General features: G+C 41.1%; 1 protein-coding gene across 2 annotated transcripts in view; it reads right to left on the bottom strand.

The window, feature by feature from the left end:
* Positions 1-11,297: 11,297 nt before the first annotated feature.
* Positions 11,298-17,584, bottom strand: part of mapk1 (mitogen-activated protein kinase 1) — a 92,198-nt gene continuing 85,911 nt past the window's right edge. For both annotated transcript variants that reach the window (XM_059983213.1, XM_059983214.1), the window contains 2 exons: positions 16,218-16,360; positions 11,298-13,189 (listed from right to left, as the gene is read on the bottom strand). In XM_059983213.1, the coding sequence (XP_059839196.1) occupies positions 16,241-16,360 (120 nt within the window). In that variant the 3' untranslated portion in view covers positions 11,298-13,189; positions 16,218-16,240. The remainder of the gene's footprint in view (positions 13,190-16,217; positions 16,361-17,584) is intronic.

Consider the following 17,584-nt stretch of genomic DNA (forward strand, 5'->3'; position numbering starts at 1 on the left):
CCCTTTTGTACGGGTTGTACCTTCCCAATGATCGAGAAACCTGTAATCCTGTCCTCTGCACCAGTTTCTCAGCCAAATCATCCTATTCTTACTCTCACTGGCACGTGGCACAGGCAGCAATCCAGAGACTGATAGCATGTCCTCATTCACATCAGTGATATAGATGAGAGCTGCTGGTATTCCAGCACCAGTCCTAGTGGCAAATCAGTCAAGAGTTTCCAACCTGAATATGACTCCATTTTTACTGCACTGCTTCTTGTTCCTTAACCAGCAAACAGTGCACAGCATCAATTTTGATCGATAATTTTTTTTTTTAATGGAACCATATTGAAGTCCTGTGGAAAATCCATTCATTCATTAACTGGTTTGCCTTCATCTATTCAACTCATTACTCTAATAGATCTGGCAAACATGATTTCTCTTTCATAAGTTAGCATTGACCCTGCTCAAAAGTACTATTATTCTGAAAGTGCCCTGATAATAATAGTTTGCAGTAATTTGCAACTGTCAATTTCAACATACAAGTATTGTGTTTTCTCTCACCCTCCTTTCTTAAACTGTAGACTTTCAAAATGCCCTTGTCATCATCATGAATGATATGCAAGGAGATCCAATGTTCTAACATTATTTTGTCAACTTACCCTACGGATTTACTTCTAATACACATACCCCTTTACACATCCTTAAATCATCACTAAACTTCAATTGGTTCCAGAGTCAAGGCAACACTTGTAAAAGGGAATGGAATACTTCCATGAAATTAAAATCAGATGGTAATCATTTTAAACAAAACATATGTGAATGCAAAATTGTGAAAAAATGCAGGATACTTGGTGGAATGGAAACGGATTTTTAAAAACTATAGAGTTAGGCATATCAAGGCTCAAAAGAAATTTCCTTTAGAATTTGAAAATTAGATATGGGGTGGCATGGTAGCATAATGGTTAGCACAAAGCCTTACAGCACAGGTAACCTGGGTTCAGTTCCTGCCGCTGCCTATAAGAAGTTTCTCCATATGATCGCGTGGGTTTCCTTCCACAGTCCACATGCCAATTACCTCGGGTTGATAATTGCCATTACTTATGCCACGAGAATGCAGAGAACCTCATGGCTCAATCTGGAAGGTCCTGTGCACATCAGCGTAGAGTCCAAGGTTCTCTTTGGCATTTCGATCATGTGCTCCTATGTGCCATCCATATGTGAGGGGTGCAGTGGATTAAAATCCCAAGTGCAGCCTTGGCTTTTGATACACCTCTGCATCTCAGAATCATACATAACTTTCTAGAACTCAAGTTCATGGCAAGTACCAACAAAATTCGTATCTCAACCAGAATATGGTCTTTTAGAGGGATCACAAATGGCAAAGAACTGTCCATAGCATTAATGCAGCTAGATGTATCCATGGACTCAATCACTTCTATTTGAATAGCTCGAGTGCTCAGGCGAGTAAAGAGCTAGACCTCCTCTTGTATGTCCACTAACCACAGTCCAAGGACCAAAGATATCCAGGCCAGTGTATGTGAAGGGTGGAGAGGAGATTAGTCACTCCTCTGACAAATCTGACATCATTTTACCCTGCAGCTTGGAATAAGTAACAGTCATATAAAAAGCTACTTATGCATCTCTTGCCATCAATCAGCCATATACCAGCTGCTTTAATGGCACTTTCTTTCTGTGAATATATGTCCTTGATGCGCCACCTGTCCATGACAGTGGTGTATGAGCAACATGGGGATGCGATGCTTGGTGGCCAGGATAAAGGGGTTCTTGCTTTAATCAACCTCCAACTCTGAGCAGACAGTCTTTGCCTACGATTGGATTCAATTTAGTGAGTGGGTTGTTCTTGTTGAGGTTTACCCCTTGAGAAAAAACCTGCAGATTCCAGCATCTGCAGATTTCCTCGTGTTTGCTCTTTAAATTCTTTGTACTCTGTTATGACCGTTACTCAAGTCTGGTCCAGTGAGCAGTATGTTTTTCAGACTGATGCCATTGTATTGAATCGAAAACCACCCTGTTCTAGTCTACACGAGGAAATCTGCAGATGCTTTTAATTCAAACAGCAACACACACACAAAATGCTGGTAGAACACAGCAAGCTAGGCAGCATCTATAGGGAGAAGTGATGTCGACGTTTCGGGTCTTGGCCCGAAACGTCGACATCGCTTCTCCCTATAGATGCTGCCTCGTCTGTTCTGGTCTATCTTTCTGGAATGATAGACTCCAAATGTAGGTAGATCAACACACACCTAGAAGAGAGAGGGACAAGTTTTCATGTCCTGGTCATCAACATCTCAGAGGATCAATCCTGGGCGAAAAGCATTGATTCAACCAAGGCAGCAAGACAGTTGCTCTACTTCAACAGACTCAACATTTTAGGACAACATGCACAAAATGGAGGAACTCAGCAGGCCAGGCAGTCAACGTTTCAGGCCAAAACACTTTGGCAGGGTTTCAGCAGCAATTCACCGAAGGGTTTCATGGAAATATAGAAAACCTACAGCACAATACAGGCCCTTCAGCCCACAAAGCTGTATTGAACATGTCCCTACTTTAGAACTACCTAGGCTTTACCTACTTCTATTTTTCAAAGCTCCATGTAGCTATCTAGGAGTCTCTTAAAAGACCCTATCGACCACCACCAGCAGCAGCAGCCCATTCCACGCACTCACCAGTCTCTGCGTAAAAAAAACAAACAAACTTGCCCCAGACATCTCCTCAGTTCCAAGCACCTTAAAACTATGCTCTCTCGTGCTAAACATTTCAGCCCTGGGGAAAAGCCTCTGATTATCTACACAATCAATGCCTCTCATCATCTTATGCACCTCTATAAGGTCACCTCCCATCCTCCGTCACTCCAAGGAGAAAAGGCCGAGTTTACTCAACCTATACTCATAAGGCATGCTCCCCAATTCAGGCAACATCCTTGTAAATCTCCTCTGCACCCTTTTCATGGTTTCCACATGCTTCCTGTAGTGAGGTGACCAGAACTGAGCACAGTACTCCAAGTGGGGTCTGACCAGGGTCCTATATAACTACAACATTACCTTTCACCTCTTAAACACAATCCCCACAATTGATGAAGTATGCCTTCTTAACCACAGAGTCAATCTGCATAGCAGCTTTGAGAGTCCTGTGGACTTGGACCCCAAGATCCCTCTGATCCTCCACACTGTCAAGAGACTTACCATTAATACTATATTCTGCCATCTTACTTGACCTACCATAATGAACCACATCACACTTACCTGGGTTGAACTCCTTCTGCCACTTCTCAGCCCAGTTTTGCATCCTATCAATGTTCTGCTGTAACCTCTGACAGCCCTCCACACTATCCACAACACCTCCAACCTTTGTGTCATCAGCAAACTTACTAACCCTCTCCTCCACCCTCATCCAGGTCATTTATAAAAATCACAAAGAGTAGGGGTCCCAGAACAGATCCCTGAGGCACACCACTGGTCACCAACCTCCATGCAGAATATGACCCACCTACAACCACTCTGCCTCCTGTGGGCAACCCAGTTCTGGATCCACAAAGCAATGTCCCCTTGGATCCCATGCCTCCTTTCTCAATAAGCCTTTCATGGGGTACCTTATCAAATGCCTTGCTAAAATCCATAGAATTAAGAATTGAAAATACACGTGGACTAAGATGTTAACTGTCCTGTGCTATCATCAGTTGATCTGCTACCTGTCTTCAGAAGTTTCGGCCCGCTTATGATCAAGACTCCCTTGAGGTGGTGGGCCAACCACCTCCCACTGATGAGTTTAACAACTTGGCATCTGCCTCTATCAGAGTTGTTGGTCACTTCCATCCAACAGATAGTCTACTCTATGCAGCTACTGAAGAGTTTACAAAAGATGGATACACTGTTACATCTATTGCTCTACCTTCAATGTGTTTAGTCATATCCTCAAGAAATTCAATCAGTCTGGTCAGGACCTGCCTTTGACAAAGCTATGCTGACTATTCCTAATCATATTATGCCTCTCCAAATGTTCATAAATCCTGCCTCTCAGGATCTTCTCCATCAACTTACCAACCACTGAAGTAAGACTCATTGACCTATAATTTCCTGGGCTATTGCTACTCCCTTTCTTGAACAAGGGAGCAACATCTACAAACCTCCAAATCCTCTGGAACCTCTCCCATCCTCATTGTTGATGCAAAGATCATTGCCAGAGGCTCAGCAATCTCCTCCCTCACTTCACAAAGTAGCCTGGGGTACATCCCATCCAGTCCTGGTGACTTATCCAACTTAATGCTTTCCAAAAGATCCAGCAAATCTTCCTTAATATCTACATGCTCAAGATTTTCAGTCCACTGCAAGTCATCCCTACAATCACCAAGATCCTTTTCCATAATAAATACTTTGCTTCAGTATTCACTAATTACCTCCGCTATTTCTTCTTGTTCCGTACACACTTTTCCACTGTCACACTTGATTGGACCTATTCTCTCACATCTAATCCTCTTGCTCTTCACATACTTGTAGACTGCCTTGGGGTTTTCTTTAATCCTGTCTGCCAAGCCCTTCTCGTGGCCCCTTCTGGCACGCCTAATTTCATTCTTATGTTCCTTCCTGCTAGCCTTATAATCTCCTAGATTCCCATCATTACCTAGTTTTTGAACCTTTCGTAAGCTCTTTTCTTATTGACTAGATTTACAACAGCCTTTGTACACCATGGATCTTGTGCCCTACCATCCTTTCCATGTTTAATTGGGACATACCTACTCAGAACCCCATGCAAATATCCCCTGAACATTTGCCGAATTTCTTCCATACGTTTCCCTAAGAATATCTGTTTCCAATTTATGCTTCCAAGTCCCTGCCTGATAGCCTCACATTTCCCCTTACTCCAATTAAACAGTTCCCTAACTTATGATCACTATCTCCAAAATGCTCTCCCACTGAGAGAACTGACACCTGATCAGGTTTATTTCCCAATACCAGATCAAGTACAGCCTCTTCTCTTGTAGGCTTATCTACATATTGTTTCAAGAAACCTTCCCGAATACACCTAACAAACTTCACCCCATCTAAACCCATCTCTAGGGAGATGGCAATCAATATTTGGGAAATCAAAATCCCCCACCACAACCACCCTGTTATTATTAATCATTTCCAGAATCTGTCCTGTTACTATTGGGTGGTCTATAAAAACCACCCAGTAGAGTTATTGACCCTTTCCTATTCCAAACTTCCACCCATAGAGACTCTGTAGACAACCCCTCCATGACTTCCTCCTTTTCTGCAGCCGTAAAACTATCTCTGATCAACAGTCCCACACCCCCACCTCTTTTGCCTCCCTCCCTATCCATTCTGAAACATCTAAAGCCTGGCACTTGAAGTAGCCATTCCTGCCCCGCACTATCCAGTTCTCTATAATGGCCACAATATCATAGCTCCAAGTGCTGATCCACCCTCTAAGCTCATCCGCTTTATTCATAATACTCCTCTCATTAAAATAGACACATCTCAAACCATCGATCTGAGCACGCCCCTTTTCTATCACCTATCTATCCTCCCTCTCCAAGCTTTCTCTATTTGTAGGCCAACCTTCCTTTCTCCCATCACGTCAGTTCAGTTCCCACCCTCCAGCAATTCTAGTTTAAACTCTCTCCAATAGCCTTAGCAAACCATCCCCAAGATTCAAGTGCAACCTGTCCTTTTTGTACAGGTCACACCTGCCCCAGAAGAGGTCCCAATTATCCAGAAATCTGAATCCCTGCCCCCACTCCAATCCCTCAGCCTCACATTTATCCTCCATCTCATTCTCTTGCTGTACTCACTGTCACATGGCACAGGCAGTAATCTCGAGATTACTACCTTTGAGATCCTGCTTCTCAACTTCCTTCCTAACTCCAAGTAGTTTGTTTTCAGGAACTCCTCCCTATGTCAATGGTACCAATATGTACCAACTCTGGCTTGGCCCAAAACATCAACTACTTTTTTCCAAAGATGCTGCCTGGCCTGCTGAATTCCTCCAGCATTTTGTGTGTTGCTTGGATTTCCAGCATCTGCAGATTTTCTCATTTGTATTTTTAATATTTAGAAACCGCCTCTTCTCGTCTCCCATCAGATTTCTAAACAGCCTGTGACCCCAACAAAAATACTTCATTATTATGCTCTTTTTGTACCACTTATTTAATATTTCTTATTGTAACTTGTAGCAATTTTATGTATTGCACTGTATTTGCTGCAAAACACATTTTACATTTCTCAATGATAAGAAGCCTGATGTGAGGAATGCCCTAACCCACTTAAGCTGTGGGGCCTGATAACCTGGTTAGGTGCTGAGGGACTAAGCAGCCCTGTTAAGAGGTTCTAACAGACATCTTCAACATTTCTCTGGAACAGTCCACTGTCCCCTTTGGCTTCAAGGCAGCCACCATCATCCCAGTGCCTAAGAAGGTGACAGTAACCTGCCTCAATGACTACTATCTAGTGTCACTGACCTCAGCTATAATGAAGTGCTTTGAGCAGGTGGTTATGGATCACATTAAATCCCATCTTCCTGCTGTATTGAACCCTTTCCAGTTAGCCTACTGCTCAAATCAGTCCACTGATAATGCCTCTGAATACCATTTCATCCTACCCCACCTAGAAAAAGGGGCCTCAACTGCCAGGATGCCATTTATCAACTTCAGTTTGGCATTTTAATATGATCATTCCTCAGAAGCTGATCCTCATTGGGTCTCAATATCTTTGTAACTGGATTCTAGACTTACTGAAAGGAAGACCAGAGAGTCCATGTTGACAGAAACTTCTCTAGCTCCCTCACGCTCAGCACTGGTGCTCAGCCTGCGGCTGCTACATGACTACACTGCTAGATCCAGTTCAAACCAAATCAAGTTCGCTGATGGCACAACAGTGGCTGGCCTCAACAACAATGATGACAAGATAGTGAACAGAGTGGCTGGTAGAATGGTGCAAGCACAACATGGACAAGCCCAATGTGACTTTAGGAGGGTGAACGCTGACTACTCCTCGCTGTATACAAGGTTCCTCCATGGAGAAGGTTAGGAACACCAAGTTTCTGGGAGGGCACATAAACAGATAATCTCAACACCACCTCTTTGGTCAGGAAAGCCCAGCAGCGTCTCCTCTTCCTGAAGAGATTGAAACAAGTGAGGCTCCCCATTGTAACCAATTTTTTCCAGAGCAGCATCAGAATTGTCCTAACCCTCACATCACCATCTGGTATAGGAATCAAGTGAACAGAGAAGTCATCACCCTGACACAGTGGTGTCAAGAAGACAACCCCTTCCTCAATGTCACAAAAACAAAGGAGCTGGTTGTGGACTACAGGAGGAATGGAGACAGGCTAACCACTACTGATATCAATAAAACTAGGATTGAGTGGGTGAACAGCTTTAAATTCCTTGGCATATACATCTTCGAGGATCTCACGTGGTCTGTACGTACCAGCTGTGTGGTGAAAAAACACAACAGTGCCTCTTACACCTCAACCAGTTGAGGACATTTGGTATGGACCCCCAAATCCTGAGAACTTCCTACAGGGGCACAAAACTGAGAGCATCCTGACTGGCTACACTGCTGCCTGGCATGGGACTGTACATCCCTCAATCGCAGGACTCTGCAGAGACATTTACAGAGACAGGTGTGTAAAAAGAGCTCGAAGGATCGTTGGGGACCCAAGTCACCCCAACAACAAATCGTTCCAGCTGCTACTATCCGGCAAATGGCCCCACAGCATAAAAGCAATATAACCAGCTCTGGGAGAGCTTCTTCCACCAGGCCATCAGACTGATTATTTCACACTGATACAATTGCATTTCTGTTATATTGACTCTCCAGTTGTCCATACTATTTATGAAAAATTGCACATTTAGACAGATGTAACGAAGATTTTTACTCATGTATGTGATGGATGAAAGTAATAAAGTCAATTCAATTTAAGTCCCTACAAAGGATTGTGAGGACTACTGAGAGGATCATCGGGGTCTCTCTTCCACCCAGCAGAGATATTTGTATCAGGAGCACTGCACAGGCAGAGCCCTTAGCATTGTCAATGATCCATCCCATAATCTCTATGATCCCTACACCAAGCAGGAGGTACTGGCCAAGAATTGTTAGCATGGGAAACAGCTTCTTCCCCTAAACTGTACGACTATTTAATTCCCCGCCACCACCCAGGTCTCATCCTACATGAAGCACCAGTAGGTATTTACTGTTTACTTTTTAAGTTCTGTTGTAAATGCACCTATTTGTTAATTTGCTTGTATTAATGTTACATTATGTGTTGTGTACTGTGAGATGCACAAAAGAATCTGGCACCACAAAAGATACTTAGATTTCTATATACAGTAAGCAGACAACATCGACTGGTTGCTTCACAGCCTGGTAATGCAGCTTCCAATGCAAGAGGTTGTAGAGAGTTTATAGACTCATTTGACTCCATCACAGGTACAACCCTCCCCACCATTAAGCTTATCGTCAAGAGGCACAGCCTCAAAAAGGTAGCATTCATCATTAAGGGTCCTCTTCTCAATACTACCAGAGAGGAACTTGAAGGCTCACACTGATTTAGGAAAAGCTTCTGCTCCACTGCCATCAGATTTCTGAATGGCTAATAAACACAACATCACTGTTGCATTTGTTACACTGTTATTTATATATATTTTTGCCTTTGCAGTGTAATGCTGTTTCCAAATTAATTTCAGTCAATGACAATAAATCTAATTTGTCTTGATTCTGACTATAGTGATCACCTGGCATATTGTGAACACTCCTGATCTCCCTACCTGAAGGAAGTAATTGTCATAGTGAGAGCAGTGAAGATCAACTAGACTGGTGCCAGGGGTAGTAGAAATTGAGAACACTAGCATACAGGGTGTTCTCTCTACACCTTGTTGTTTGTTTTGCACCTTGTGGCACATCAAGCAGCATTTTTGCAATTTCCGTAGCATTTGATTGAATTTTTTTTAAATGAAGCCAAGTTATTAGCTCAACTTTCAACCCAGCACGGATGGAAAGTGTACAAGGAGCCGGCCAGATTCAAACTCAGGACCATTTGTTTCGAAGTCCAGTGCTGATCCACACCTCCACTGGTTGGCAATATCTGTACACCTTAGAAGAATCTGATTGAAATAAATCTTTTTTTTAAAGGGATCATGGTAGATGCAGGGAGAGCAGTTCCCTAGGCTCAGATGTCAAGAACAAGGACAGTTTAGGACAGAGATATTTGCACTGAGTGATGAACCTCTGGGATTCTCTGCTGCAGAGGGTTATTGTATACATTTGAAACAGCCCGATAAAGGAGCAAGAGATTCAAGACAGAAGATGGAGGTAAACCATAGTCTGCACTTACCCCTGCTATTTCTTTTTTTCTTAGTGAGAACTGATATGTTTATGATTAAAGCATCCTGTTTTCAAGTTCAGACCACCATTTGAAGGCATTCTAATGTTAAATCCTGTAATTTTTTATTTTATACAGTGCACAGAATTGATGAGTGCATTCTTTACCTGAAGTCCACAAGGACCATTTTATACTGAAATCCAATGCAATGGCCTCAGATCCATCACCGCACATATCAAAAGCCACCACATTCTCAGTCCCTATTACATCAGGAATCATGTTAACCATCTCCAGTCACATGACCAGCTGGACTCAGCAAGGCTGCAAAAGAGCAATTTTCTCAATCACTGCTTGAAGTTGGTAGTTACCTGCCTTTCCAGAATATTAACTGTCACATGATGCATTCCTTGTTTAATATGATTCTCTACCACCCCCCCAAAAACAAACATGGCAACTGATAAGCCCATTCACTCTGCACCCACCAGGTTCACTCTTGTATATCTTCACCATTCTTCTCACAGCACCTTTCCATGTAAGTAACCACTATACTGTAGCAGTTATGGTCAAAAAGACAATAAAAATGACTTAACTTGACTAATGATGAACCAAGTTCCTCAAGCAGATTATTTGAAGCTTCCCCCTCGCTCATCTTCCGACACAGATGCTGCCCGACCCTTGCATTTACAACATTTAGTTTTACAGATTTCCACCTCGTGTTTAAACTATTGACTCTGAGCAGGTTCATGTGAAGAATGCGTTTGTCAAGGAAGAAACAAGCCACAAGTGCCAAGTGGTTGGAAATCAGGAGATGCACAAGGTATGAGGAGAAATTAAAACAGTAAAGCTGCTGTCACAAGAATCTCAAAAATGTTAAGACCAACACCAAAACATGACTGTATAATGTTATCCATAAATTTTCTTCCAGCACAATTTTATAAATACTGATTTAATTGACCAGTTTGGTTTAGCCTTCAGTAAATTAACTCATAGTAATGTGGTTTTACTTGCTTTCCAAAGACATGTCCTTGGGCTCCTGCTAGAAGAGTGGTTGTGCAATCAGGAAGGAAACAATGACATATCCCTAGTGGCAAACCTGCAAGTTGAGTAAGACATTTCTAACATTTTTGAATTTAGTAACCGCACTGTCAGAATTCTCCAGAAGTCACTTTTCTCATCCCTGTAAATAAAGCTGCATTGTAGATTAATCAATGCACATTTTAATGGAAAAAATAACCATTAACAAATGCATTACCCAATATAAAAGGAATTGCATACAATCCGGCATTTTACTTGGTAAATAATTTTGACTATGAATCCTGGTTCTGATAGAAGTAACAATCTGTCTGCTAATTCTCTTATTGTGTTTGAAAGATCGAATGGTTTTCATGGGAAGGCTATGTAGCTCATGCTCCCATTCCAGCTCAACATTCTGCCTTCTCTTACTAACATTAATTGTAGGGGGAGCCATGCTGATCTGCACAATTGTACAGCATGGAAGCCTACATATACAACACAAAATTGTAAGCTAACAATAACAAGTTTTATCCAAGTAGCTTCACTGTCATAATGGATACAATTATACAATTGGAGGAACATGGGCTTTACATAGGTGATCCCTCCAGTTGAGAGAACATTCTCCATAAAGTTTCCTGAACCCTCTCCCTCGAATCCTTTAAAGCTGACCTTTTGAGCCATATTTGACTCTTTATTCCATCAATTCTCAACCCTATGCATCTGATTTCAAAGTCTGCAGGGTTGCAATGACATATGGAAGTTTCTTGGTTGGTTAGCATTAGCCTCAGTCAGCTCTTGCTCCATTTAATTGTGCAAACCAATACATGGCAGCTGTCCTTCATCACACTTCTTCTTTTCCAGTGAGAAGGGGAATGGAAGGCCAGAGAAATAAAAGCTTAAGATCTGATGAATGTATAGGACACAAGGCAAGACAAGAGATTAGTCATACACACAGTTAGTTGTGTATAGAACATACTGTATTTAAAAGATGCAGGGAGACACCAATTTAAAGAATTTTACAAGAGCTGTATGTGCCGGGAACAAAAAGAACATTCATTAACGGATTAAATTTTGTTTACATATATAACATTGAAAAAAAAACTTAAGGCAAAATAAATTTTTGTACCTACAAGTTTGTCCATATATATAATATGCTTAAATCCAATACCAGTCACAATACAATCAGGTATGTCTATGCGGTTACATCACATTTTGACACCTATTGTTGCAGGTTTTCTTCCAATAAAATTTAACCATAACCGCTTTTCCATTTATTATACATGTTTAAATTTCTCCAGAGGGTACACAATTTATAAAGGCAACAGATCAACTAGAACAAAAAGCCAACTGAACAAGTTACATGATAAGAGTGCTCTATACAGTTACATCACAGAGTCTGCAAAAGGCGGCTTTTTTTTTAAAAAAGGAATATAGCATGATTTATACAGAAAGCAAAACCAGAAAGGAAACTGAAGGAAGGATTAGGACGAAGCTTGAAGCAGTAAGATTTATTCCTACTATGGGTCTGTATGTGTCCGTGGTAAATGTACATGTGTGCATGTGTGTGTGTGCGCATATGTGTATGTGTGTCTGTGTGTGGCACTTGGACAGTCTTTGTATACAAAGCTTAACAGTCATGCTTGGACACAGTAAATTGTACAAGGCAATTGTCACCACAATAGGTTTTGAGACTAAGGATCAGGCACTGCACTTTGAATTCAAATATAGCTAAGAAAGCTCCACATTGTACAGGCTTCATCCACAAACACTCTGCAAACACAGAAAAAGGGACAGAAATCTTTGTGACACCCTTCATTCTCAATGCCATAAGCACACAGGGTCTTAGAATTCTAAGCTGCTGTCAAGGAGACCCACTCACTTAGGCTTCCTTGAAAACTGCTCGATGTTTTTTCCCCCAAAGCAAAGCGACCATTTGCACTTCCTCTGATTTAGCCAGTACAGAAATTCTTCAGAGGATGCAAGGCAGACTTTTTCCACAGATCAGGTACTTTATTTTCGATCTGTGTTATCCAATACAAATTTCTGAAATGGAATCCAGTTTGTTTTTATAACAAATTGAATGGAATGTTGTTAAAAGTAAACTAAAGTAATACACAAGTTCTGTTGACATCAGCACTGCAAAATATTTCAGGGATATATGCCAGTAAATTACTTTTAAAATCAATAAAAGACATTAGTGAGGGAGCCACCTTGACAGGGCTTTCAGTGTCTGAATACACAATCTATACAACCATTCAACAGAGCAACACTGGTTTAAAAGAATGCAGGTTAGTCACATCTTCTGTCCTTGAATATCTAAATATTTTCCTATGCTTGGGGGATCTCACAGGAACATGCAAGGAATAGAAATCCCACACAATGCATTCAAAGATTTGAAACATTTGATGTGACCAGACACAGCAACCATAATACTGAATCATCAGTTATGTTTCGATATATCTCAAAGTGCATCAAAAAACTAAACTGAAGTGCTCAAAATGTGCCTGTGGTATTTTCTGTATATTTATTCACCAAGTCAGTCCTGCTTTCTTTCAAACACCATTGCTAAGTTACATAGGATATAGATCAATAAATGTGCGCACACTGGCTGTACAACTTTCTGATCTTTTGCAAATATCAATACAACTGTGTGAATTCTCATCTCCGCGTAGAGAGTCCACAACAAGCAAAAAAAAATGCCAAGGCTTCCAGTATGGACAATCACCATGGTTACAGGTGCCATGGCAGAGTTTTTAAGAGTACAATGGATAAGCTGAGATGCGCGAGACAGGATTCAGGAGGAGTTAGAAACAAATGAATTCTGAGCATGTCCAGTCCTGCAGTCCTGGCCCTAGAAAGACAATGAAAATTAGTATAAACTTTGATGCATATTCGTGCCGTGAAAAACAAAATGCCAATGATGCGCAGCCCTATTGTTGACAGTTGAAAAATATTAACACATGATCTGCCAACATTTTACACTTGTTTCAGATTCCCACTTCGTAGTTCAAATCTTGATATCACAATTTATTAATCTGCAATTTAATCACAGAGTTCCAGCTTAATTTAGACTCCACTGTACTGTTCAAGCCATACAGGACAATGTTCAGGGAACATAAAACTGACAATGAAAACTTCTAGAATGATGGATACAAATGAAATCCCTCAGTTAGAAGCAGGGGAACAGAAACAACAGATCAAGTGAATAAATACTTTCAGGCCATCTTCAGATCCAAATGCAAGGAATCTCAAGTCCAGTGAGAAAGAATCACCAAAGAAAATCAGTATTACTGAGGAAAACGGTGTTAAGAGGAGATAGGAATTAAATCCCACATGGTAAACTAGTCCAGGAGGTTTGATCATTGGGTCTGTAGCCAACTGGATACAAAATTGGCTTGGTAGAAAGAGACGATGGGGGGGGGGGGGGAGGAGTGTTATTTCTCCCCCTTTGGAGATGTGTGACCAGTAATGTGCTGCAGGTTCTGTTGCTGGGGCTCACTTACTGTAAATGATTTGGATTACAAAGTTGTCAACATGGTAAATTTGCAAATGACACCAAAATCAGTGCTGATGCTTTTTTTTTGCTAGTGGGGGGACAGGAGGATTTTTGCTTGCTGCTGCTTATGCGTGTGGGTGGGGGGGGGGAGTTGGGGAGGACTTTGGTATTCTAACATTTAACTGTCATTCATTCTTTGGGGGCACTCCTCTGGTTTTGTGGATCGTTACAAAGAAAAAGCATTTCAGGATGTATATTGTATACATTTCTCTGACATTAAATGAACCTTCGAAATTAGTGTGGTGGACAGTGAAGAAAGTTGTCCAAGTTTACAATAGCATGTAAGTAAACTGGGAAAGGGCATCCAGGAATAACAGATAGAATTTAACTCAGACACATTTGAAGTGGTGTATTTTGGCAAGTTAAGCCAGGGCAAGAATTGCACAGTAAATTACTGTGGAGTGACCTATGGAAATTACCACAGGAGTGATGTAGAACAGAGGAACTTTAGGGTACAACAGAGTTCCCTGAAAATGAAAATACAGAGAAAGTGAAGTTGCATGCCAATCCAGCCTTCATTGAACAGGGGCACTAGGTTCAAAAGTTGCAACATCAAGATACAGCTGTAAAAGATGTTGGTGAGACTGCACTAGGAATATTGTGTCAGCAGCTTGTTACTATACTACAAAAAGGATATGATTAAGCTGGAGAAGGTGCAGAAAGAATCACAAGGACACAGAAAAGATCTACAAGGACATTACTGGAACTAGAGGATTTGAGTTACAATGCAAGGTTGCTTTTCCTGGAGAGAAAGAGGCTGAGGGTTGTAGTTATGCAGTTTTAAAATATGTGAGACACAGATAAGGTGGAGGGTCACAGTCTTTTACTTAGGATGAGGAAGTCTAAAATGAAAGGTCATAGGTTTAAAGTGGGGGAGTGAAGACAAACATGAAGGGCAAGTTTCTCCCACACACAGAGGGTGGTAGATATGTGCAATGAGCCGCCACTGGTGGTGTTAGAGGTGGATACAAATGTAAGGGTTGATACTTTTGGACAGGTATGCGGACAGGAAAGGTCAAGAGGTTCAGAAGGATCTTGGGCCAAATACAGGAAAATGGGAGTAGATTTCGAAAATGTCTTGGTCAGAATGGAAAAGTTGGGCCAAAAGGCCCATTTCCATGTTGTAGATGTCTAATTCTCTATGAAGTGGCCCTAGAAACAGTGGATATAATTGGTGGTCATTTCCCATCTTTTGGACTCCAGTTTAATTCTTCTAGATTCGGAGGTTAATTAATGCAAACCCACAATAAAAGGAGAGAGAGAGAAAAAAAGTAAATTGTAGACTGGTTAGCCCGAGAACAGTTGTATCAAACCGGTTAGACACCAGCAATAGAAAACTATTTAGACCCTTTCTATGAGAAAAATGGAATAGATCGTTAGCTCTTTGTTACATCATAATTCTTTCCCCAAACTCACTTGATAATTTAAACCCTTTAACTGTAATCTCATCCATCTTTGGCTTCAAGGCTCAAGTCAAAATCCTTAGGGCATTAGGGTATTGATCTGGCATGGTGAAATGTAAAATGTAGCAAATCAATATAACAAAGTAAAGAAATCCAGAAATCTGAGTTGTACCTTTAACTGAAATAAATGAGCTCAAAGGGATTTTGCATTTGTGAATCATAACTTTCAGATTCCAGATTGCATGCTGGGTCTCAGGAATTATTTTACTAACTAGCACGGCACAAAGAATTTTCCCCTCAAAACTTGCCCCAGTTGGAGAATCTAAGGAATGCTTAGTTATGTGAATTTATATCTCAGTACTGAAGATAAAACAATGTGGTGCGAATACCTGCACCAAGATCAGACATTAGCTAGAAGGCTGATCTTTTTGACACAAGCTCATTAACCAACAATCTGATTTATAATCTCTAAGGATTGGTTTTATGGGGAATAAAAATAGACTGAGAACTTCAAGTTTAGAGAGGTGTGTTAGATCAGACCAAAATTAACCTTCATTCTAAGATAGCCAAGGTGCTTAATGTCATCAGTAAATGCCTGGTGCAGAATCTATTCAATTCCTCATCTCTAGTATTTCTTATTAAAACTTAAAGGATCAACCAATTTTGGAACCCCACAGGGAAGTTTCATATCAGAAGGTTAGAAAGTTGAGCAAGATTTACTTTTGGGCTGAATATTTATTTATTTATTTTTGTTTCGAGATACAGTGAAACCATAGAACAATTTACAATGACCAATTAATCTATTAACCCACGCATCTTTGGACTGTAGGAAGAAACCGAAGCATCCAGAGGAAATCCACACATGGGAAGCACTTGTATGGCCCTCAGTTGTTTCTGTATACCAGCATGCTGAAATTTACCTGTATGCATGGGTGCTTGTAGTTTAGGAATGCTGATAATGTGGTTGAAATCTGGCTGTCTCCTCAAAAATCAGCTCTTTCAGCTTCTCCTTGGGTAGGTCATCCAACTCCATATCAAACTTAAAAGGGGCTTCTGCAATAGGCTGAAATTACATCACCAATTAATACAGTTTCTGGAGATTAAAATACCACCAATTGCTTAGAGGTTTCCTCTTGAACATCATGATTCCTAAACATAGTAGATCAAGCTTAATGCTAATTACCAGACCAAGGAATTCTTCACTTTAGGGAATGAAACCATTTAGCTGCCTAAACCTGTGCCAACAAACAGCTATTCCCTACAGCAAAGTTACTTAAAATGTTAATAATAGTTTCTTTCTTTTCAAAATTTGAAATGATTTCACTACCATGTGGCTGCATCACCTCTTACTCACATTTCCTCCTCCCCCTGGCTTTCTGCAACACTTCATTTTCCACCACACTGCACCCCACTCTCTGCTTAAAGCTTACACTCAATTCTGAAAGACTATTAGCTTATTTTGATCTTTAGATATTACCCAACATTAATTGTACATAACAACCGCCCCATTAATTTTATAAAATACTTCCTTTCAAAGAACTTGAGTTCCAAGCCCTGATGTGCACCCCCAGAAGACAGACCAAATCAAACCCACTCTTCCTTCTACAACAATTCGCACACTGCAATTCCAGATCCCAGATCCAGGATTGTTTGTCATTTCCAATAATTGTTACTCCAGATCCAATGCAACAAGAAAAAAAAAATCACACTAAGTAATAAAAACACAATAAATATAAATCAGGTAGCTTGTATACATAGACTATGTACATCAAGTGATGCCTGGTACAGGAGTGTCTGTAGACAAGGCGGCTCTGACAAGAAATGATAAAATTAGTGTTGGTGGGGTGGATTAATGGGTGGAGGTGTGAATCAGCCTTACTGCTTGGGAAAAATACTGTTTTTGAGTCCAGTGGTCCTAGTGTGGATGCTACACAGCTTTCTCCATGGTAGGAGTGGGACAAACAGTGCATGAGCAGGGTGGGTGAGATCCTTTATCTGATTGCTAGTCTTTTTCTGGCACTTTTCTGTATATATGCCCTTGATGGCAGGTAGGCTTGTGCCAGCGATTTGTTGACAGTTTTGACTCCATCGTAGAGACTTCATGTCTACCACAAAGCAGTTTCTCTACCATGCAGCACGTTAGGATGCTCTCTGCACTTGTCCAATGCACTTCCACCTCTTCAGAAAGTAGAGGCATTGGAGAACTTCCCTGATTATGACTGGACCTGTAATCTCCCCCCGCTTCAAAACCCTATTATCTGCACCCATGCCCCAACCCTATCTCCTT

This window comes from Hypanus sabinus, chromosome 10 (genome assembly GCF_030144855.1).
Source record: "Hypanus sabinus isolate sHypSab1 chromosome 10, sHypSab1.hap1, whole genome shotgun sequence".
Classification (NCBI taxonomy): Eukaryota; Metazoa; Chordata; class Chondrichthyes; order Myliobatiformes; family Dasyatidae; genus Hypanus; species Hypanus sabinus.